This window comes from Loxodonta africana, chromosome 5 (assembly GCF_030014295.1).
Source record: "Loxodonta africana isolate mLoxAfr1 chromosome 5, mLoxAfr1.hap2, whole genome shotgun sequence".
NCBI lineage: Eukaryota > Metazoa > Chordata > Mammalia > Proboscidea > Elephantidae > Loxodonta > Loxodonta africana.
Genome location: NC_087346.1, coordinates 135185819 through 135210843, shown reverse-complemented (window position 1 = coordinate 135210843; position 25025 = coordinate 135185819). Strand labels below are relative to the sequence as shown.

General features: G+C 37.3%; 1 protein-coding gene across 2 annotated transcripts in view; it reads left to right on the top strand.

Moving 5' to 3' along the window:
* The window catches only part of PI4K2B (phosphatidylinositol 4-kinase type 2 beta), a 32466-nt gene extending 8757 nt beyond the window's left edge, over positions 1 to 23709 (top strand). Inside the window, exons 2-10 of one of the 2 annotated variants that reach the window (XM_010591401.3) lie at positions 1856 to 2010; positions 4362 to 4562; positions 5152 to 5283; positions 8822 to 8975; positions 10106 to 10164; positions 12547 to 12646; positions 18162 to 18295; positions 19056 to 19115; positions 20768 to 23709. In XM_010591401.3, coding sequence (XP_010589703.1) covers positions 1856 to 2010; positions 4362 to 4562; positions 5152 to 5283; positions 8822 to 8975; positions 10106 to 10164; positions 12547 to 12646; positions 18162 to 18295; positions 19056 to 19115; positions 20768 to 20941 — 1169 coding nt within the window. In that variant the 3' untranslated portion in view covers positions 20942 to 23709. The remainder of the gene's footprint in view (positions 1 to 1855; positions 2011 to 4361; positions 4563 to 5151; positions 5284 to 8821; positions 8976 to 10105; positions 10165 to 12546; positions 12647 to 18161; positions 18296 to 19055; positions 19116 to 20767) is intronic. The other variant, XM_010591402.3, reaches the window with a different exon arrangement.
* Positions 23710 to 25025: the final 1316 nt, after the last annotated feature.

The following is a 25025-nucleotide window of genomic DNA, read 5'->3' as shown; positions in this document are numbered from 1 at the left end:
AGATGTTGAGTGCAGTAGTCTGGGATTTAGGGCAGAAGTCCATACTTGAAATATAAATTTGAGGAGTCATCAGTGTTCATACAGAAGAGAACTATGAACCTGGGCCATTCCAAAGTTAAGTGGTCAGACAGATGAAAAGGAGCAGCAAGGAGTCTAAAAAAGAGGGGCCAGTGAAGTAGGAGGAAAGCCTGGAGAAGTAGCATTCTGGAAGCCAAGTGAAGAAAGTGTTTGAAGGAGGAGGGAATAACCAACAGGGCCCCAGGGTGTTGTTGGTGAAGGAAGATAGTTCAGAGGTTGGATTTAGCAATGTGGAGGTCACTGTTTATCTTAACAAAAGTAATTTTAATGGGGTGGTCAGGACAGAATCCAGATTGGAATGGGTTTAAGAGAGAATGGGGGGAGAAAAATTGGAGAATGGTGAATATAAACAACTCTTAAAGGCTTTCTGTTGTGAAGCAGAGCAGAGAAATGGGGCAATAGCTAGGAGAATTGTAGGGGTCAAGAGAGGTTTGTTTAAGATGAGAAAAATTACAGCATGTTTGCGTAGTGATGGAAGTGATCCCATTGAAAGGTAAATATTGATTCAGGGCAGAATTGCTGAAGAAATGCGCTGGAGTAGTCAGAGGATAAGGTCTAGGATACAAGTGGAGGAGTTGGTCTTGAACCTTGGACAGTTCATCTGTAGTAATAAGCAGAAGGCACAGTATACAGGTATAGTTGCTGGCGGGCAGGTAGATGTGGTGCTATGGGCTTTTGAAAGTTCTTTTTCAGTTGCTTCCATTTTCTTAGTGAAATAGGGAGCTACATCATTTGCTGAGAGAGTGAATGGGAGAGGAGGTGCTGGGAATTTGAGAGGAAGGAATGTGAGATAGTTCTCCAAAAGAGTGAGAGTCTGTGGTCAGGTGATTCCCAGAGAATGTGAAGGCCCACCTGAGGTTTGTGGTGATGAATTTAAAGTGAGGCCAGGCATTGTGGTTGTATCTGTTCCTCTAGCCAAGTTCAGCTACCCGGGTGCAGGCAGAATAGACAGTTAGATTTCACCAGGATTGGGATTTGTGCCAGGCAGCCATGATGAAGGGAGATAGGAAGAGAGTGATTATATGATTGACCATAATTTAAGCTAGCCAAGGAGGGAAGTAAGGACAGGAAGGGGATGAAGACCAGTGATAAAATGCTAAACTAGTGGTTTGTAAGCCCCAGTAGGATGGAGGAATTTTCTACTCAGGGTGCTAGAGGGAGTGAATTGGGAAGATAGCAGTGTACCGACATTCAAGGTGTGGAGAGGTTGCAGGGATTGATGATGACAAGATCTTTTCAAATATGACTGTGGAGGTGGAGGCTGAGGTAGAATGGAGGACAAAATCATTAGATGAGGGAAGTTCAAAGAAATGAGAGGCATTCGTGTGATTATATTAACAGATAGTGAACTTTCTCCCCAAGTGTTATTACTTGGAGCTTAAAGAGAAGTGGGGTTAGGGGGAAAAAAGTGGAAAGATCAAAGCAGCTCATATAATACTTGATTACATTTTCTGTACCTTAATGTCCTAGTACCCCCCCCCCAAAAAAAACCAAACCTGTTGCCATCGAGTCGATTCTGACTCATAATGACCCTATAGGACAGAGTAGAACTGCCCCATAGAGTTTTCAAGGAGCGCCTGGTGGATTTGAACCGCTGACCTTTTGGTTAGCAGCCATAGCACTTAACTGGTATGCCACCAGGGTTTCCTAATGCTCATGTCCTAGTGCTAATAACATAATCAGGTATTACATGCTCTACAAGCATTCTCATAGGTGGTGTTTCATAGGTGGTCTGTCTTCTTTATGTTTCATATTAACACTGATTTTCTTAATGCAGTAAGTGGTATTACTTCAGAGATGAATACGTTCTTGGATGACCCAGAATTTGCTGATATTGTATTAAGAGCAGAGCAAGCAATAGAATGTGGAGTTTTTCCAGAAAGAATCTTTCAAGGTTCAAGTGGAAGTTACTTTGTGAAGGATCCTAAGAGGGTGAGAATTTCACAGACCTACTATATATAACAGAAATTTTGGAAAACATTAATTTAAATGTGAAGTCATTGTGAGTTACTGAAGATATGTTCGTAATAAATCTGATTGCACCCTCTTTTCAAAAATAAAGGTCAGTTTTGTTTTTTTTTTAAAGCACCGTACTGTTTAGAAATAAAACTATTTTAAGTCATAATTTGCTGTCCTATTTTATATTTAGTTTAAAGCATTTATTGTATATTCACATTCAGTCATAGGTTTGTTAGGCTTACACTCTTAAATCCTTTCCTTACAGTAGATTATAACCATATTAGCCAAGCAGAGTGGAAGTTTAAATTTTCAAAACCTTTTTAATGTTATTTCCAAAGTGCTTGATCTTTTTCAAAGGTAAATCTCGTCTAGGAAATTTTTTCCTGGCGTTATACCAGAGGAAGGCAGTCTGAACTTTGAAGGCATTGGAATGTGACCAAGTGAAATGAGCCGGTCTAATTCTAGAGCAGAAAAGAAGTTGATAATAGGACTTTGTTCCACTTAGTCTAGAATTTTTCAGTAATCTGTCTTATCTTCTTCAGAAGGCCTATCTGTAGGTATATGTATATACATGTTTATCTGTGCTGCAGATATATTCAGATATGTATATGTATATGTGTGTGCATGTATATATATATATATATATATATATAAAAACCTCATGGGGGCACAGTTACAGATATTACCAAAACATAACCTAACACCTCATGGGATTGGTTTACTGGGTTTGAAGGCTTGGGACCATAGGCTCATGGGACAGCTCAGTCAACTGGCATAACATAGTTCATAAAGACAATGTTCTACACCCTAATATGGTGAGTAGCGCACGGGGTCTTAAAAGCTTGAGAGCAACCATCTAAGACATAACTATTGGTCTCTTCCCATCTGGAGCAAAGGAGCATGAAGGAAACCAAAGACTCAAGGAAGAAATTAGTCCACAGGACTAAAGGCCAACGAGAACCACAGCCTCTTCTAGCCTGAGACTAGAAGAACTAGATGGTGCCCAGCTACTACTACCGGCCCATTCTGACCAAGGACACAATAGAATGTAGAACAAAATGCAGATTCTTAAAAAAGACCAGAGTTACTGGACTGGTAGAGACTAGAGGAACCCCCGAGACCATTAGCCCTAAGATACCCTTTGCACTTGGAACTAAAGCCACTCCCTGTAGTCACCTTTCACCTAAATTGGCCTGTAAAGCAAACAAAAAAACCCATTGCTGTGGAGTTGATGTCATCCATGAATACCATGCTCCCTTAAACTAATTAACTGTATGTGACTAAACGGTCAATATTTACGCTAAAATGAAGAGGAGAAGCTAAGGAGGGGCACGGAAGCTAGATTGATGGAAACAACACAAAGAATAGAAATAATGAGAATGTTAACACACTGCAAAAAATGTAACCAGTGTCATGGAACAAGTTGTATAAAAATTGTTAAACGGGGAAAAGCAAAACAAAAAAAAGCTTTCTGAATGATGCATAACCAGCAGACCTTTGTTCAGAGGTCAGAATGATTATAATCTCATTTAAATTTGCAAAGATTGAAGTTCTGTTTTTAAGTGATTTTTAAAACATGTCTTTTTTGAGATTTAAATATTTAGGTAATATCAGTCTCTTAATAGTTTTTCCAAGTTTGATTTCTTAACTTGTTCTTACGTTTTTATTAGTGATTCAGACTTTATTGCGTTACAGAGCAATTATAACACTTAAACTTCCAAGATTTTTATTTCTGGTCTAAAGATCAATCATTACCTTTGTATTTTAGAGACTATTTTTGTGTCACTGGATTTATTGTTTATTTAACAAATACTCGAATACCTACTTTGTTACCAGGTACTGAGTACTCAGGGGTACAGCCTTCAGTATATTCTAGTGGGAACAGTAGATAAATGAAATAAGAGATATAATTTGGATTATTAATAGATATGGAATAGTAACACTATTTGACCTAGAGTAGCAGTTTTCAAACATTTTAAGATCAGTGGAACCTTTTCTTACTTAGAAGTCCAGTAATGTAAAACACAGGAAATCAGAGTTTATCTGGTTGAAATGGAGTGGAGTCCTAGAACCCTGCCAACACTTCCCCTAGGGTATCTCAGAGCACAGTTTGAAAACCACTGGACCAAAGGATTATTGATTTTAGATTTTCGAATGAAAATGAGTGTAAAAACTGCTAAGAACTGAACATTTTAATATTTTGGAGTTATGCCCAAGTCTGTGGTGGGAAGAAGTAGGAAAAGATTTACCAGAATGCAAACATTTTATGTATTATTGTATATATGTTGGAAATCTATTAAGATTTCTACTCTTTTCCCCTACAGAAAAGCATTGGTGTGTTTAAACCCAAATCGGAAGAGCCTTATGGTCAACTAAATCCAAAATGGACCAAATATGTTCATAAGGTCTTCTGCCCTTGCTGCTTTGGTCGAGGCTGCCTGCTTCCTAATCAGGGATACCTTTCTGAAGCTGGAGCCTACCTTGTGGATGAGAAGCTTCATCTGGACATTGTACCTAAAACAAGGGTAAAAGGACAATATGTTTTTATTCTTGCACTTTTAATTTTCTTCCTACTGATCTGTGAGCATTTTAACAATTCCTAATGACAGAGTCTAAAGTTGAGTCTTTTTTTTTTTCGTAAGCTAAAAGTCATGATCTGCTGATAAATTGACACAAGAGTACCAAGGGAATGTCTCTTGTTCATGTGGGGTCAGAAGATGCTAAAGAAAAGAGGGGGAAGACCTAGCATTTAGAAAGGAGAAAAAGACTAGGTATCTACAGATTCTGTTAAAGGTAGAAATAACTAAAATGTCCAAAAGACTATTATTTTCCTTTTGGCCTTTATAAATTGAAGACTTCCTCAAAAGTTTCATCCCTAATTCTACCTTTCAAGACTCTTATTTTTTCCACTTGCAAATTTTAGGTTTGCAAAAACCTATGCCGAGCAACAGGACTTTGCAAAATCTCCTGGCCTTTCTCCTTTTGATTCTCTGGGGAATTTATTATAGAGTTGAGCTTTGCTAATTTGCAACATTAGAATGAGTCTTATAGTGTATATGAATAGAAATACTGTAATGCAAATTATGACCATTTTCCCAAAATGTATGTTTCTAGGTGGTTTGGCTGGTCAGTGAGACATTTAACTACAGTGCAATTGACCGAGCAAAGTCAAGAGGCAAAAAATACGCCTTAGAGAAAGTGCCAAAAGTAGGTAGAAAATTTCATCGGATAGGACTTCCTCCTAAGGTAAGTTACTCTGTCTGATAGGCTTTGTCTGGGGGACAACTTGTTGATTCAGCATATATTTCCTGAGCTTCCTGTGAGAGGCATTGTGCTGTGGGCTGTGGATATAAGAGTAAAGGAAACAGTGTTTTCATCTTCAAGCTTATGGTAAACAAGCAATTTCAATGCAGTAATAAAGCTGTTAGGATGGTAAATTCAGGGAGCTCAGAGTCTAGAAGCAGGAGGGCTAATAATGTTCCCACAAATTGCAGATTCAGGCTGCCTGCCGGAAAGCCAATACTAGGACAGGAGGGAGGTGAGCAGCAAGAGGGCTTTATTGAATATCGGTACTCAGGAGACACAGAGGATAGCTTCCTCCCAAATTCTGTCTGCCTCAAAAGGGCTGGAGGGTTTTATAGGGAAAGAAAGGCTAAGTCCGAGGAGTCTGGAGAATTTTTAATTCCCCTTTGAGATGATCTTGCAAACTGCCTGCCAGATGTGATGATCTCTTCAAGGTACTCTTAGGGTCCCTTCTGGCATCATTGAAGTTTGGTCTTCTGATATCACCGTCTCCTGACTCTTGGTTCCCAAATCCTATCACTTGTTTTTCATCTTCAGAGAGAGAACACAGGTTAATCTTAAACTTTTACAACATCACGAGAGAACAATCAGAGAGAAAAGAATCTCAAGGCATCCAGTAGCTCACAGGGGTTTCATCAGTTCCCATAAACATTACCTATTCTACCATCTGGATGTTCAAGCAGTATTTTCCCATTTTAATAACTGAGTGCAGGTCTAGAATCAGACCTAGATACCAGTCTCAGCCTCTCCACTAGTTAGCTCTGAGACCTTGGGCAAGTTTCTCACTGTCTAACCTCAGATTCTGTAAATTGATTAAAAACTCCTAGTAAAGTTTCAGTAAATGTTTACTTGGTACATATTAGATTTTGTTTTTCTTGTTGCTTCTTTTGAATAAACCTGAGGAATGATTAGCAGTTAGCTAACCAAGGCGGGGAAGGTAAATGTGAAAGGCATTCTAGGCAAGATGTGCAAATCTAGGGAAAAGCTCTAGGCTTTACATATACTCTCCCTCTCTCTCTATATATAATTTAACTTGTGATTTTGTTGTTGTATTGTTCTTGCTGTGCCTCATGTCTAGATGCAAGAATTTGAGTAGAAATTCATGATGAACTTTTTTTTTTATTGTGTTTCAAGTAGGCAGGAAGTTTGAAATTTGTTACAAGGTGTGTTATTCCTTGGATATACTGAAATAAGTGTGACTAAACAAGGATATTATTTTCATATTTATGACTGCTGGTGCTTAATTATGGAGCCCTGATGGTACAGTGGGTCAGAACTCAGCTGCTAACCAAAAGGTTGGCAGTTCGAATCTACCAGCCGCTCCTTGGAAACCACATGGGGCAGTTCTACTCTGTCCTATAGGGTTGCTATGAGTCTGCCGTGGTTACCTAGTGCTGCTATAACAGAAATACAAGTGGATGCCTTTAACAAAAAGAAGTTTATTCTCTCACAGTCTAGTAGGCTACAAGTCCAAATTCAGGGTATCAGCTCCAGGGGAAGGCTTTCTCTTTCTTGGCTCTGGAGGAAGGTCCTTGTCATCAGTCTTCCCCTAGTCGAGGAGCTCCTCAGGCAAAGGGACCCCAGGTCCAGAGGATGCGCTGTGCTCCTGGTGCTGTTTTCTTGGTGGTATGAGGTCCCCCATTCACTCTGTTCGCTTCCCTTTTATCTCTTGTAAGATAAAAAGTGGTGCAGGCCTCACCCCAGGGAAACTCCCTTTACTTGGATCAGAGATGTGACTTGAGCAAGGGTGTTACATTCTACTGTAATCCTCTTTAACATAATCTAATCTTGCCTCATTAACCACGGGCAGGGATTAGGATTTACCACACGTAGGAAGATTATATCAATCACAAAATGGAGGACAACCACACAATACTTGTAATCATGGCCTAACCAAGTTCACACATATTTTTGGGGGACACAATTCAATCCATGACAGAGTCAGAATCTACTTGTCAGCAGTGGGGTTTTTTTTAGTGCTTAATTATAAGTGCTTTAGAGAAAACCTATAGGGTATCATTAAAATGTCATGCCAATAAGAAGAACATAAAGTGTTAGGATAAGAAATCTATTTTCTTGGTGGTAATTTGTATTTATGAAACAGATAGTTTACCCATTACCTGTGTGTTACATTTAACTTTGCACTTCCTGCTTTAGTGAATAAGATTTTTCTAATGTTAAACTCATTGCTGTAGAGTTGATTCCAATTTATAGCCACCCTATAGGACAGAGCGGAAACCCTGGTGGTGTAGTGGTTAAGTGCGCCAGGTGCTCCTCGGAAACTCTATGGGGCAGTTCTACTCTGTCCTATAGGGTTGCTATGAGTCGGAATCAACTCGACGGCAGTGGGTTTGGTTTTTTTTTGGTTATAGGGCAGAGTACAACTGCCCCATAGGGTTTCCACGGAGCGGCTGGTAGATTTGAACTGCAGACCTTCTGGTTAGCAGCCTGAGTTCTTAACCACTGTGCCACCAGGGCTCCTTTTTAATGTTAACAAGTAGTAATTTTAGTAATAGAAATGCCTTTTAGAACAGATACGTCTTCAAGGAAAGGACTTTTTAAAAACTGCTATGTTGTTGTTATGAGCCGTCAAGTTGATTCCAACTAATAGCAACCCTGCGGAAACCCTGGTGGTGTAGTGGTTAAGTGCTATGGCTGCTAACCAAGAGGTTGGCATTTCAAAACCACCAGGCGCTCCTTGGAAACTCTGTGGGACAGTTCTACTCTGTCCTATAGGGTTGCTATGAGTCGGAATCGACTCGACAGCAGTGGGAATAGCAACCCTGTAGCACAGAGTAGAACTTCCCCATAGGGTTTCCAAAGCTGTAATCTTTAGAGAAGCAGACAGCCACATCTTTCTCCCATGGAGCGGCTGGTGTGTTCAAACCATTAACCCTTGGGTTAGCAGCCGAGACCTACTAGTGCTCTTAAAGGACTGCTATAGAGGTTATGATTGAGTTATTCTTTAAAATTTATGACAGTATCTTTAATCTGCATGGTCAAAGAGTCCATTCTTTTATTTTTTAAGTAATTTTTTTTATATTGTAAAAAAAGAGAACCCTGAAATATTTCTTAAGTAAGGCATAATTGTACTGTTATTAAATAACCAGATTAGGTATAAAATTTGGCCTTTGTAATTTAATGAAAATGTTTAGAAAATAGCCTTCTTGTTAACAGTGTCACCTTGAGGGCACAAGTTTATTTTTTTTAATTATCCTAAAATAGCTGCTATGCTCTTTGAAAGTCTAGGATTGAGCATTTTTTATTTGCTATGCGTTCTTTGTGTGATTTAATTTAAAATTAGTGTAGAAAAAATAGTTTTCTTGGTAAACATGGCTTATCTAAATTAGTGTTAACTCAAATATTTTTCTTCTTACTGTGTTTATGTATGTGTTTATATGATAGTACTGCTAAGAAATTAAAAAGTTAATCCCTTTGTTCTTGTACTTTTCTTTTCTAACTGTAGTTCTTAAAATTATAGATTGGTTCCTTTCAGTTATTTGTTGAAGGTTACAAGGAGGCTGAACATTGGCTTAGGAAATTTGAAGCTGACCCTTTGCCTGAGAATGTTAGAAAACAATTTCAGTCACAGTTCGAAAGATTAGTTGTTCTGGATTACATCATCAGAAATACAGGTATTGACGCTCTGTCATTTGTTTCCTCAAATCTTGTTAGCTTTCAAACTGTATTCAACTCCTGCTGTTCCAGTAGAAAGGCATAACATTTTGATGCTGAAGTCTTGAGGCCACCTCCTCTGCCTACCTTAGAAATGGAATTGTAGCACTGACCCTCCTGGGCAGAATTTATCCTGTGCTGGAGATGCCAAGTCATAGCAGGCTTCTGCCAGGTGACAGAGATCTGCACTTATCCCCTGCAGGGAATTTCCTAGCAGCAAGACAAAGCCTCAGCTATTAGAAATATTATCTGCAGAATGTGAATAATTAAAATTAAAACTTGATGGTGTATTTTAGATGCTTATTTCTATATTACGTAACTGTTCGTGTACTCTGCAAATGCATGAAACTGATTTTTTTCTGCTACTGGAAAGGAGCAATGATGTAGGTATCTAAAACAGTGATTCCAAAATGTGGTTCTCTGGCCTGGGAAAGTCAGCATTACAGGAGAGCTTTAAACATGCAACTTCTTAGACACCACCCCAGACCTACTAAAGCAGAATCTTTGTATGTGGGGCCCAGCAATCTGCATTGTAATGAGCTCTCCAGGTAATTCTGATGCACTCTAAAGTTTGAGAACATCAACTGCGTTCTTATTTATGTTTGTTTCTGAAAAACTGTTATATAGTTATTTTTTAGATTTACCTTAATTAATATGGCCATAGGTTAATATTCAAATTAATGTACAGTTTTAGAGTACTCCTATAGTGACTTTAAGTGAGCCTATCTAGAAATTTGCCTGATAAATAGAGGTAGATACTTTCTCCTCCTAAGGTGAAGAGAAGTTATCCTTGATTTTAATAATCTTAGTTAATAACTCTTGACAATGATTGTACCTTCCTCACAGGGTGGTTGGTTATGAAGATTAAATGAATTAATACACGTAAGCACTGATAACATCTGACAGAGTAGACACTCGTAAATTCTTGTTTGCATGAGATTGAAACCTTTAATATGATAAACACATGCCCCAGATAGCCAATCTCAATTAATCTGAAGGTCTCAAGAATCAAGAGGTAACTAGATTTTTACCCTTGATATTAATCATGTCCATAAAAATGAAGTAACAGATTTTTTGTTTGTTTTAAAAGACAGGGGAAATGATAATTGGTTAATCAAATATGAAAAACAGAAGGAAGTTGACAGTAAGGTAAGGAAATTAAAAAATATACATGTAGACACGCACACACACATAATCAATTTGTGTGCCATCTGCTTTAAAAGGGGATTTAAAGTTGTTCACCGTTTTCTTCTTGTTCCATTTAGGTCCTTGGTTTTACTCATCTGTTTTCTTTCCTTCCATTGTTTACATTCCTTTTTTTTTTTAATCTCTGTCAAGTTTTATTTTTTATTTGTATAAGAATAAAAGAATGATACCAACTTACTACTTTTTTAGGGCTCAGAAAATTTGTTGTAGAACCATCACATTTATTTTGCTTTTATGTAATAATAATGGCTTCTGGTGTTTTTGGTCAACATGTGTGTATTTCACTGATTCACTTCTCCCTAAGTCTTAGGAATTCAGTGATACCTAACACAGTGTTAAATGGAAAGTTTGTGCTTTATCTGTAGTCATATCTAATGAACTTAAAAAAAAAAAGTACTTCCACTTCTTAGAAGAGGCTGGTTTTTACTTACATAATTTAACTGCCTGCACCCTTCATACTATCAGATTTAAAGGTTCATTTTGTCAACTCTGAGGACTCAAGTTCAAATTTTAGTTATTTACATAGGAGGTGTTTTCTGAATAGTTTTACAGGCTTAAAATAGGCTACACAATTGAGAAAATTTTAGCTGATTTTTAGAAAAGTATTTCTTCAATATTTATAATCTGTATGTTCTCAAGTTATCACTTAAAGCTGTTGTATCACTTTAAGAAGTTTTTGCTGTTGAGTATTATTTACCAAGGAAATTTAAAAATACACATTTAAAAATAGTACTAAGCAATAAAAAAGAACAGATTTTATACAGGCAGTAACATAGATGAATCTCAGAGTCGTGTTAAATGACAGAAGCTGCACATGAAGGGAACATACCATATGATTCCACTTACATAAAAATGCAGAGAGTGCAAGCCTGTCTGTAGAGGCAGAAACAGATCAGTGGCTGCCTGGGGAGGGGTAGAGGGAGGGATGGACTGCAAAGGGACACACGAGAAGTTTGGGGGGTAGTGTCACAGGTGTTTACATCATCTGTCAAGGCTTGGGGCAGTTCTGCTCTGTCCTCTAGGGTCGCTATGAGTCGGAATCGACTCGATGACGGTGGGTTTTTTTGGTCAAGGCTTATCTAATTGTACACTTTAACATATATAAAGTTTATTGTATGTAAATTATACCTCAATAGTGTTATAAATAGAAAAAAGTGACAAAATAAATGGCAATTGTAGCAGAACGAGTTAAAATACACACAAATATACATCTGTATAATGGCTCCTAAATTTATTTTAAATTGGTCTGTCTTGAGCAATTAGATTTAACTGAGAGCTTCATACTTTTTTTTTTTTTTTTTTTTGCTATTTGTATTTTGTGCATTTCAGTGAGGTGAGATATTTGATATAAACTAAATCTGGCGTGTATCACCTGGGCCTTCACTGTAGTATGTTTAATTTAAAAGCTGCCCTTTTAGCCTTTTGTTATTTTATGATGTAGGCCACTTAAAAATGGCAACCATTTGTCTGTAAATACTGTAATAGGTAATACTCTAATATGAATGCCCTCTGTTCCTGAGGTCTTTGTGTCTGCTACAGAAGAATGTAGAAGGAATGGCCTATATTCTGTAGCCAAGAATATCTTGAGGTTCCTTCTTCTGGACTTCTATTACATTTAGCTATGGTTTTGGGGAAATTTTACTTATAAATATTTTATATTTAAATTAATTATTTGTCTGGAACCCTAAGAAGGCCTGGAGCCCTAGTGGTGTAGTGGTTAAGAGCTCCTCTGCTAACCAAAGGGTTATCGTTTTGGTTATGAATCTGGCTTTTTTTTTAGGAAGGGCTAGATTTTAATAAGACAATTTTTTTTAAGTTGTCTTAAAAATATCAGTATTTTGCAAATATCATACATCAAAGCAGTGACTCTAGCAATATATCACTCTTTTAGGTCTTAATAATATTTCTAAATTCTATTCCCCAAGGATCCCTGGTGGCACGGTGTGGTTAAGCATTTGGCTGCTAACCAAAAGGTCGGCAGTTTGAATCCACCAGCCGCTCCTTGGAAACCCTGTGGGGCAGTTCTGCTCTGTTCTGTAGGGTCACTGAGTCGGAATCAACTTGATGGCGTCGGGTGTGGTTTTTTGGTTTTTATTTCTCAAAGAGGAAAAATGTAAATGTATAAGAACAAAATTTTTCAAATAGCGATAATGAAAATCTTGCTAGTTTTTAAGACAATCTCTTCCCAGAGTGAATTCATACTCTTTGTGGCAACTTATTTTTATAGGCTCAGAGTGAAGATGTCAATAATTATTTAAAATACTTTATTCTGTGGAAATAATTCACGTATTTTTTTAACCAACAGATCATTTTTCTCCACTTTAGGAAACAAAATGGACTGATGATAAAGACGTTCTGATTAAAATAGCTGCAATTGATAATGGTCTAGCATTTCCTTTTAAACATCCTGATGAGTGGAGAGCATGTGAGTATTTTAGAAGCTTCTAGAGATTTTGTGATTACCTCTGTTCTAGAATGGGAAGGGAACAAAATTTATGGATATCAAAATAGCAGAGGAAGAACTGGGTAAATGAAGTGTAATCATTCATTAAGGTACTTACTGTTCTAAAAGGCCCTAGGGATGCAAAAATGTGCGATACATGGGCCTTAGCATGTATTACCTGCTTGTCTTTGGATGACTGTGCCTGGTTTTGATTTTTAGGCTTATGCTTGCTTTGTACAATGAGTTCAGTAGCTTTCCAATTTTTAAAATATATAACATGGAAATTACCTACTTCAGTGTTTTGGTAGAACTGTATTTTAACGTTTTGGGTAGAGTTCACTTGTAAAACAATTTAGGCCTGCCTCCTTCCTTCCATCCCCACAGTCCCATTTCTTATAGTGAGCAGTACTTCAACTGCCTTATCAGTCTCTTCTGAGGTAAGAGAGCTGGTTTTAGAAATTATTTCCCTTAAAAATGGCCATGGCATCATGAGTTTCAGATGTATGAGTATAAAGGTTTATATACAATTCTCTTATAATTAAAAAGAAAAATCTTCTCTATGCATATTGAGGTATTTAGGGGTGAAATGATGTCTGGAATTTGCTGTAAAATGTTAAAGGGAGAACAAAACAAAACAGGGGGGGCAGATGAAGAAAATTTTGCAAAATTTGATAAACACTGGATTAGGTTATTGGGAATATGGAAGTTCATTGTACCACTTTTTCAATTTTTTATATCTGTTTAAAATATTTGTAATAAATTTTAAAAATACTTTATCTCTACATGCTCCTTTTTAATTTCTGCTGCTTATTAGTAGGCTTTTTTCATTGTTAGACTTCCCAAAGATTTTTTAATTATTAAGCATTGGCCTTTTTATTTTTTCTGCATTTTCTTGCTTTTTCAGAGAATTGGGTTTTGATTTTATTGATCAAGCTTTCAGTTTTTGTTGCATGTTTTTTTTCTATTTCATTGATTTAAGTCTTCATCATTATTCTTCTGTTTTCATTTTATATTGCTTTCCAGTGAAAGCACAGCACAGTAGCCTATAAATTTTCCTCAGAATATCATTTTGGCTAAACCACACTTTGGATAGCTGCTGCTCTATTGTTGAATTTTGCTTATTCATCCTTTTTTTTTTTTTTAATACTTTCTTACTTCCTCTTCAACAGGAATACTTTAGAAGTGTTTTGTTTGATTTTAAAACATCTAGGTCATTTGATTTGTTTTTTCTTAACTGTTCATTGGTGTTTTCCAGTTGTATTGCATTGTGATCTTTGAATGTGTCTTGTGTCAATCCTGCTTTTTGAAATTTATCAGTTATTTCCTTTGTGAGACAATACGTGGCAGATTTGAGGGCCTGTTTTTGAAAAGAATGTATTTGGGCACAAAGCTTTGTATCTGTTTACTAAATTAAATTTTGTTACTGAAATCGTATCATCTGTTTATTTTTGAGGGGAAGTTAAAGTTTTCTCTTGTGATTGTGTTTTTGTCAGTTTCCTCTTAGATATCTATGTATTTTTTGCTTTGTATTTCATATGCATAAAGGTCCATTGTTTTATCTTCTTTATCAGTGCAAAATATATCCCACTTTATCCTCTTCAACTTTTTGTTTTTGGTCTGTTGTAATGTTGCCATGACACCTTTTGTTGTCATTTACCTGGTAGCATTTTATAGTTGTATGCTTAACTTCTGTCTGTCATTATGTTTTAGATATATGACTTATGAAGAGCCCTTAGCTGGATTGTTTTTAAACCTTACTAAGATTTCTTTTAATAGGTATATGTTGTAGTTTGTCCCAATAAACTACTAGATATGTTTGAACATTTCCAACCATTTTTTTTTTTTCTATTTGTCATGTATTCCTTTTCTGTCTTTTGTTGGACTAATTTGAGATGTCTTGTTCCATTGTTGTTGGTTTTTTTTTTCCTCTAATGGTTTGGAACCTGTATACAAATTGTATTTTAAATGTGTCATGTTTGAGGTGTCTTCAGTATACCTAGGAAATTTAATCAAACACATAGTTGGCAATTTAAGGTCTGGAGCTTGAAAAAGAAATTGGTTTGGGGATATAGTTTTAAAACTATTACCTTGAGAGCCGAATCGATGGTGATATTTGCTATCACCCAGGGAAATCATGGAGAACAAACACTACCACCTAGCACAAAGGACTAAATATAGTATCAGGTGGAAAGTGATACCAAAGAGTGGAAGAGAAGCGAGTAAAAGAGATGGAGAAGAAATGGCTTAAAAGACAGGAGGTCAGCTTTGAGAAAGTGGTATTTCCAGACCCACAATAAAGTTTCACAAAAATGATAGAGAACAGTGCCACTTACTGCAAAGATACTAAGTAGCATGAGGACATCAGTCGCCTTTGGTTTCCAGGTGACTAGTAAATAATCATGAGTTGAGGGGTAGGTATTGGAAGTAAGAGGCATAGAAATAAGGACTTTTATGAGCTCGCTAAGGGAAAGGTAGAAGGGAAGTTGGATCATAGCTTCAAGGAGATGCGGACAGAGGAAAGGCTTCCTTTGATATGGACTGTATATATCCCACAATGTGCAAATAGATAAACAGAAGTGAGAAGGAACGACTCTAAAGGCAGATTTCTTCCTTGGGGCTTTCTAAGTGGCAGTGTTCTCCGAAGCCGGAGACTCTCATTGTACGTATCCTTAGTATTTCTGTGGGTGATCCTGCTGTCATAAAGTCTATACTTGCAGGAATGTGAATATGTACCCTCTCTAGAAGTTTCCACTATTTTACAGATCTTTCTAGCATGAGCACTGAATAGATTTAATGGTCTTCTTGGGAGAGAATTAGTTCAGACTCATGGCCATTTGTCCCTCAGAAACATTCACCTGTTTACCTACTAGTGATTTAATGCTTTAGAATATCTTCTGAATACAGGAAACCTGGTGGCGTAGTGGTTAAGTGCTACGGCTGCTAACCAAGAGGTCGGTAGTTCGAATCCACGAGGAGCTCCTTGGAAACTCTATGGTGCAGTTCTACTCTGTCCTATAGGGTTACTATGAGTCGGAATTAACTCGACAGCAGTGGGTTTGGCTTGGTTTTTGGTTCTGAATACAAGCAGGTGGTCAGTTCCTGACGATTTGTTGCTGTGGAGGGCAGGGAGACCTCAGCCATGGTATTTGGTCTGGGCCTGTGAACTAACTATAGGTATCCCTCGGTTTCCAAACTCAGGAACCAGATGGATTCAGACATATTTTTTTAGATATGGCTGTTGAGATAGAACCAAACTTTCACCACCTAAAACTCAGAAAACAAATTGGTTCAATTAGTTATCCAAACTCTTGCTGTCCAAACTTGCATTTGAATAATTCGGATGGTAAATTTTTCTTGTTAGGTGCTGTCCAGTCAGTTTCAACTCATAGCAACCCTGTGTACAACGGAACAAAACACTGCCTGGTCCTGTGCCGTCCTCGTAATCGTTGCTGTATTTGAGCCCGTTGTTGTAACCACTGTGTCAATGCATCTATCTCGTTGAAAGTCTTCCTCTTTCTTGCTTACCTTCAACTTTACCAAGCATGATGTCCTTCTCCTGGGACTGGTCTCACCTGATAACATGTCCAAAGTACATGAGATGAAGTCTCAACCATCCTTGCTTCTAAGGAGCATTCTGAATGTACTTCTTCCAAGACAGACTTGTTCATTCTTCTGGCAGTCCATGGTGTGTTCAGTATTCTTCGCCAACACCGTAATTCAAAGTCATCAATTCTTCTTCTGTCTTCTTTACTCATTGTCATATGAGGTGATTGAAAATACCATGGCTTGGGTCAGGCACACCTTAGTCCTCAAAGTGACATCTTTGCTTTTAACACTTTAAAGAGGTCTTTTGCAGCAGATTTGCCCAATGTAATATGTCATGTAATTTCTTGACTGCTGTTTCCATGAGTGTTGATTGTGAATCCAAGTAAAATGAAGTCCTTGACAACTTCAATCCTTTCTCCATTTATGATGATGTTGCATATTGGTACAGTTGTGTAGGGATTTTTGTTTTCTTTATGTTGAGGTGTAATCCATACTGAAGGCTGTAGTCTTTGACCTTCATCAGTAAGTGCTTCAAGTCCTTTTCACTTTCATTGAGCAAGGTTGTGTCATCTGCATATTGCAGGTTGTTAATAAGTCTTCCTCCAATCCTGATGCTGAGTTCTTCATATAGTCCAGCTTCTCAGATTATTTGCTCAGCATACAGATTGAATAAGTATGGTGTAAGGATACAACCCTGACTTGCACCTTTCCTAATTTTAAACCACACAGTATCCCCTTGTTCTGTTCAAAAGACTGCTTTTCGATCTACAGCCAGGTTTCGCATGAGCATGATTAAGCGTTCTGGAATTCCCATTCTTTGCAATGTTATCCATAATTTGTTAAGACCCACACAGTTGAAGGCCTTTTCACAGTCATTAAAACATTGGTAAACATCTTTTTGGTATTCTCTGCTTTCAGCCAAATACATCTGACGTTAGCAGTGATAGCCCTCATTCTATGTCCTCTTCTGAATCCAGCTTGAATTTCTGGCAGTTCTCTGTTGATGTACTGCTGCAACTGTTTTTGAATTATCTTATGCAGAATTTTACTTGGATGTGATAATTAATGATATTGTTTGATAATTTCCACCTTCTGTTGGATCACCTTTCTTTGGAGTGGGCACTAATATGATCTCTTCCAGTCAGTTGGTCAGGTAGCTGTCTTCCAAATTTCTTGGTGTAGATGAGTGAGTGCTTCCAGCATTGCATCCATTTGTTGAAATATCTCCACTGGTATCCCATCAGTTGCTGGAGCCTTTGTTTTTCACGAATGCCTTCGGTGCAGCTTGAACTTCTTCCTTAAATACTGTCAATTCTTAATTATCAGCTACCTCTTGAAATGGTGGAACGTCAACCAGTTCTTTTTGGTACAGTGACCATGTATTCAGTCTATCTTCTTTTGATGCTTCCTGTGTCATCCAATATTTTGCCCATAGAATCCTTCAGTATTGCAACTCAAGGCGTGAATTTGCATAAGAGCAGTTGATGGTCTGTTCCACAGTCAGCCCCTGGCCTTGTTTTGACTGATGATACTGAGCTTTTCCACCGTCTCTTTCCACAGATGTAGTTGACCTGATTCCTGTGTATTCCATCCAGCGAGGTCCACATGTATAGTCGCTGTTTATATTGTTGAAAAAAGATATTTCCAATGAATAAGTTGTTGGTCTTGCAAAATTCTGTCATAGGATCTGCGGCATCATTGCTGTCACCAAGGCCATATTTTCCAAGTACCGATCACTCTTCTTTGTTTACAACTTTCATATTCCAATCACCAGTAATTACCAGTGTAGTCAAGGTGGTGTAAAAGATAGCCGTATTATAGTAACTTATTTTCTTTCTCCTCTCCTTTTTTTTGGGAACACCTGGGAGTTGTAGAAAACAACCAGAATAAATGTGGATCTAAATAAACCATTTTTCCCCCACTGATTAGAAGAATGTTCTTTTTCTGTTAGATCCATTTCACTGGGCTTGGCTTCCTCAAGCAAAAGTTCCTTTTTCTGAAGAAATAAGAAACTTGGTTCTACCATGTATTTCTGACATGAATTTTGTACAAGATTTATGTGAAGATCTTTATGAACTTTTTAAGGTAAATAATTTTTCAGTTGTAATTATTACAGAAAGCGAGATAAAGCTTAAATAAGAGAGATTTTTCAGAAGAGCTAAGTTATAATTGACTATTTCTGGTATTGCTGCTTGTAGTAGAACCTGGGACACAGAAAGGAATTAGAAGTTTACTTTACAGGAGTATAAATTTGTAAAGTTACACTTAATATCAGTATTCTTTGAAGGGGAGAATACATTAAAATTGAACAAGTTGTTTTCTTTAATAGTTGACTTTTTACACAATTATAAATTGTGATACATTTGGTGACCTTCTGCTGTCATTCACAAAAAAAAAAAAAAAAAACTCATTGCTGTTGAGTTGATTCGGACTCATAGCAACCCTGTAGGACAGAGTAGAGCTACCCTTTTGGGTTCCCAAGGAACGGCTGATGAATTCCAACTGTTGGCCTTTTGGTTAGCAGCCGAGCTCTTAACCACTTCCCCACCAGAGCTTTCATTCAGTTCTCTTAAAAAGCCTAAATCCATTGGCTAGATCGTTACCTTAAATCCTTCCTGATGTAAGTTGGAGTATAAATACAACTATTCTGGGAATTCTGAGGCATACTCAAAATACACCAGGTAAAAATACATTTTTCGTGTAATTTTATCAATTAGGAAAGTCAGCTTGGGGATGTAGTCTAATAAACTATGTGCTAAGTCGAAGCATTCATTTGTTTTCAAATATCTGTTCCAGAAATCTTGATATTTGGAATGATAACTTTTTTTTTTCCTTTCTGTGATAGACTGACAAAGGTTTTGACAAGGCCACCTTTGAAAGTCAGATGTCTGTGATGAGGGGTCAGGTAGGCCACCTTCTTATGATCTTGTTCACTGAGGAAACAGTAGTCGAGTTTTTTCAACTATGACAAAAGGAATCCCAAAACATCAGTTAACCATCAGTAACTACTATTGCTGGTAGAGATTTATTTCCCCGATATGCCGAATCTTCTAGATCTTCCAGAATCTATTTATTAGTATGGCTTTACACTGAAACTTGTGTTTATCACTATCAAATAGTCTTTACGAAACCGGTGAAATGCATAGCATGTATATTTTAGACAGGATCAAATATCTGAGGAGAGATACTCTTATTTCTAAAGTACCTGGCATAGGGATTTTTTTCCTGATGTGCAGGGCAAAAAGAAAATGAATTATTAAAATTGTGTTTTATCTGAACAGAGAGTAGAATAGGCTACAAGCAGTGCGCTGAGTTTTACAACCTTATTTATTTTTAAGTAAAAATTCCAAGAGTGTCTTTATATGTGAAATGTTAGGTATTTTACTTTTCCCAGTTTTATTCTTCCTATTTAAAAGTAAGCTCTTAAATAAAACTTTATTTAAAATGGTTACCTTCCCCAAAGTCTCTAACCTGCTAGCCCTGCTTCACGTTTTGTCGTAGCACTTTCACCTTCTAATACATTGTCTAACTTACTTATTTATAGGAAACCCTGGTGGTGTAGTGGTTAAGTGCTGTGGCTGCTAACCAAAAGGTCAGCAGTTCGAATCTGCCAGGCACTTCTTGGAAACTCTCCGGGGCAATTCCACTCTGTCCTATAGGGTTGCCGTGGGTCGGAATCAACTCGACGGCTCTGGGTTTTCTTTATGGAATTCCTCCCCTTGGTAGAATGTAAGCTCCATGAAGGGAGAGATTTTGTTTATTTATTGTTGTATCCACCAAAACTTAGAGGCTAGCACTTAGTAGTAGGCATGCAATCAATTTATTTGTTGAAGGAATGGATAAGGCAAGTGCTTAGTTCAAACCAGACTATTTCAACCAGTATTTATTTAAATTCCATGTCAAATGGAATGTGTAGAACCATTCACTGCATTCAGTTCCTGATTCCATTGCTCCTGGACGTAGGTGCATCCTAAGATATTTTAAAGTTACCATTTGGCAGAAGTTTTTTCTGATTTCGTCGTGTATGTGTGTAAATATACATCCAAAAAAACCCAAACCTATTGCTATCGAGTCGATTCCGACTCATAGTGACCCTATAGGACAGAGTAGAACTGCCCCACAGAGTTTCCAAGGAGCCCCTGGTAGCTTCAAACCGTCACCAGGGTTTCTGTAAATATACACGTGGAACCCAAAACCCATTGCCGTCCAATTGATTCCAACTCACAGGGACCAAATAGGACAGAGTAGAACTGCCCCAAAGGGTTTCCAAGGCTATAAATCTTTACGTAAGCAGACTGCCTCATATTTCTCCCACGGAATGGCTGTTTGGTTTGAACCACTGCCCTTTCAATTAGCATCCGAGCACTTAACCACTGTACCACCAGAGTTCCTTAAATAAACACACACACACATATATATTTGTTGTAGTTATTCCTCATCACAATCTCTGTTGTGCTTAAATAAATAAAATTGTAGTTATGAATAAATGGTTAAAATAATGTCAGTGAATGGAAACTGTCTTTTTCAAATTGGTGAGAATATCTCCTCTTTCCACAGATCTTAAACCTTACTCAGGCACTGAGAGATGGGAAGAGTCCTGTTCAGCTAGTACAGATGCCTTGTGTGATTGTGGAACGAAGTCAAGGTGGAGGTCAGGGTCGGATTGTCCACCTCAGCAATGCATTTACTCAGACTGTTCATTGCAGGAAGCCATTTTTTTCCTCCTGGTAGCAGATGTAAAAGTAAAAGAAAAACAGTTCTCTCTGGGTTGGCATGATTGTGTCAGAACAATGCAATAATGTAAATCTGCTGTTGAGAGCTCCCATTGCCAAAACCTCAAATATTTAAATCTTTAACAGGTTGTACTTTGAATGTAATCAAAAGTTTACAGTTTTTTTGTGTCCAAATATTAAATTTCTATTTCAGGGAAGAAGTGATGTATCTCCTATATTGTATTTTTGTAGAAAAAATTGTACTTTATGTTGTTGATGTTATTTTAAAAGGTAATTTCGTAGTTTACACATGCTGGAATGACTGTAATTATTTTAGAATTCGAAGTAGAAAAATAAGACATTTGTTGACTTTGAATACAATAACCTTTTTTATACTTTTTAAACATTGAGAGAGAATATTCATGTTAAATCTGCCTACATTATAATAGGCCTTTGAGGCTGCCTAAGTCTGAAACTGCTACTCTGAATTTTAGAGTAGTTAATAGAAAAACAGGTAAGAAGAAAACAATGTTGCCTTAATACAAAAAGCTGCTGTTTTAGAACTGGAATAAGTGGCCCTAAAAGGGTTATTATCAGAGACCAGAAAATTATATTTTGGTTAAGTAATGTAAGGCCATTTTCTTTTTTGTGCTTTAGAATATTTTTGTTGAACTATTTTGTTACAGTGAGGGGGGGCGGAGAAAACCTAAAGACATCCCCCTCCTCCTTTTTTAATGGAAACACTTAGTTGGGAGTTGAGGGGAATGTATGACATTAAGCTCAATCCCCAGTATTTTGAAATTCCAAAATAGTCAACATTAAAAATTCACTTTTTGTTTCTTGCATGGGATCAAACACTTGAACAGTTAGTACTTCAGAGTACTAATCCTAATCAATTTAGTATTTCAATTAGTATAGTACTGAGGAGTAAACCATACCCCAGAGTGTATATCGTATTGCATTTTGAAGTCTTAGTTCGTAAGCTCTTAAAAATAACAGTAGTGCTTTAGGCTACCTGAAATTATAGCTTTTATTATAATTAAAGTTAACTTTGGATTATCAAACTTAATTAAAGGAAACATGACAGATAACTTTAAAATCATATATGTTTTTAAATTTTATTTTTGTACCGTATTTTGAATATGAGTTTGTCTTACCTTCTGGGAATTCGTAGTACTTTTCACTCACTAAATGATTTAAATTGAAATAAGCCCAAGTAAGAACATGTGATTCAAGACGAGCAGAAGCTTTGTTCTCTTCTTCAGACTCCAAGCAGATAACATCACCGTTCAGACTAGATTGGGCCTTTATGGTCTTGGCCTTTGTTTTGTTAGCTTATTGTCTGGTGTTCTTTTTGTCTTTTGTGTTTCCTAAATTAAGTATTACTGTGTAGTAAGTATTTCCTGAAGGCTAAATTAGGGTAGAAGACAGATCTTGAATTCTCCCTTCTCATCTTTCTCTTGGCCTTCATGCACGTGATGAGGAAGTGACAGTACTGTTGCCCTCATGGAAGTTCATTGGAAGCCTGTGTTCTCCTACCTTCCTGCACGCCTACTGTCTTCATTTCCAAATAATGGAAAATTGACTGGAAATGCACAACTTCAACTACTGTGTTGAGATAAATGCTGGTAATTCAAATATGCCTTTTGACGATGTGTCTTGAAAGAAAGAAAGCAAGTTACTGGGGTGTGGGGTATTGCTTTCATAAACAATTTTTTTTCCCAATATTTTGAGTGTTACTACTCTATATTAATTTTTATACTAGAAAACTTGGTAAATTGCTATTATTTTAGATCCTAAAATTAAAATAGCATGGAAATATTTTTAGATGTTCTGACCATGCCAGAAATGTAGAGTTTAGATATTTAAGGTATGACGACAAGTCTGAGTACTTTGGTTATATTTTGTAAACCTTCCCAAACTTAATTCTTATTTAAATATTGTGTCAATTTTTTCAATGAGTCTGTTTGTAGTATCAAACATAGTAGGCTGAAGGTAGTAAAAATCATTGTCTTAAGGCTAGATTTCTCATGAGGTATGTTTACTGAATATTTAAAATGTTTGTGAACATATTTACATTTATAAATGATGCCAAACTACCATTTTCTTCCTTCATATGTTACTGGTATAGTTTAATCCTTTATAATTCCAAAAGATATATTTAACTGGAATGTTTACAGTTGGAGATGTTTTAATTTTCTTAAGTACATACTGCCTCATCCCCCCAAAATTTGTCAGCAGTTGAAGACTGTGGAGACGTGGTTTGCAAACTTGAAAATAATTTTGATTTATAAAATTTTTTAAATTTAAAGTACTGTACTAATGGAATTAAAACTTTATTTAAAAAAAAACTATAATGACATGTTCTTTGTTTAGATCATACCTTAAATCCTTTTATACATATTTGAAGAGTCAGGCAGAGTATTATGTTTTATACTTGACTTTCTTTCACAGAGTTGCCTGGGTAACTGTACAGAGTTATAGCAAAGATTCTCAGTGCTCCTCTACGTTTCCAAGTTCATTTGGGGCCATGTAACTGAGTTTTGGTCAATGAGATGTGAGGTCAAGTGATATGCTTGACTTCCAGGCCTGGCAGTAACGCCACTGCCATGACTGGTCTCTCTCTTGCCTTCCTATTTGCCCGTAAACAAAGAATTTGCAAAATGGAAGCAGCCAGAGCACATGAGTCACTGCTTGGAAGAGAACTACTAGGAGAGTCTTCCGACTCCATTGGACTATGACGGGAGCAAGAAATAAATGCCTGTGTGTAGCCACTAAAATTTTGAATTACTGTAGCATAGTCTGTCCTATCCTGGATATTATAAGTAGAAAAATAAAATTTTAAAATAAAAGATCAAAAACCAGTTGTCAGAAGTAGGATGGCAGCAGCAGCAGTGTAGTTTTTTTTAATCTCTCCAAATCCTCAAAGAACAACTAGGATAGGAAAAGAAAAAAACACAGTGACACCATCTTCACTAAACCTAGGACAGCAACAAATATCTCACATGGTAGCTTTGGAGGAACAAGTAGAGGGAAGATAAGGGGGACGTCTGGGGACGTCTGATGTTCCTAAGAACCAGAGATCCAGAATTTGCCAATACTTGCTCAGCCCCAAAAGGAGGAGTCCCCAATAGAGGTGGGAATCTCAATTGGTAGATCCAAAAACCACAATCAAAACTGGGAGAGAACTGCCCAGCGTCAATTGCCAGCTAGTAAAAGAGGCCTGCAGAAAAGTACGAGTGCTAGGGCAGTAAAATATTTGAGTTTTCCTTCTCTAACAGGTTTCCACCTTACACAGTGTCTTAGTTATCTAGGGCTGCTATAACAGAAATATCACAAGTGGATGGCTTTAACAAAGAGAAATTTATTTTCTCATAGTCTAGTAGGCTAGAAGTCCAAATTTAGGGTGTCAGCTCCAGGGGAAGGCTTTCTCTCTCTGCTGGCTCTGAGGGAAGGTTCTTGTCATCAGTCTTCCCCTGCTCTAGGAGCTTCTCCATGCAGGAACCCTGGGTCCAAAGGATGCGCTCTGCTCGTGGTGCTGCTTTCTTGGTGGTATGAGGTCCCCCATGTCTCTCTGCTCAAGTCTCTCTTTCATATCTCAAAAGGGATTGGCTTAAGATGCCACTTAATCTGGTAGATTGAATCCTGTCTCATGAACATAACTGCCGCTAATCCTGCCTCATTAACATCATAGAGGTAGGATCCACAACATATGGGAAAATCAGATCAGATGACAAAATGGTATACAGTCACACAATATTGGGAATCATGGCTTAACCAAGTTGACGCATTTTGGGGGGACACAATTCAATCCATGACACACAGGTTCCAGTTTTTGTGGATTTTACTGTAGTAACTATAGAAGAGAAAGCCCTAGAACCACAAAAGAAACTTCAGACTCACCCTTACCCCCCCCCACAAGAATCTTGGAAAATCCATCTCACATAAATAGGACTACATCTTACAGTGGGTTCTAGGAAACAGGATAAAAATCTATATAACATCTACAGAAAATGAAGATAACCTAGAAACATCCACAAAGCAGAATAACCCAGTATTTTAAAACAAGCTGAAAGAATTTAAGAAGTGGTAAGAGGTAAGAA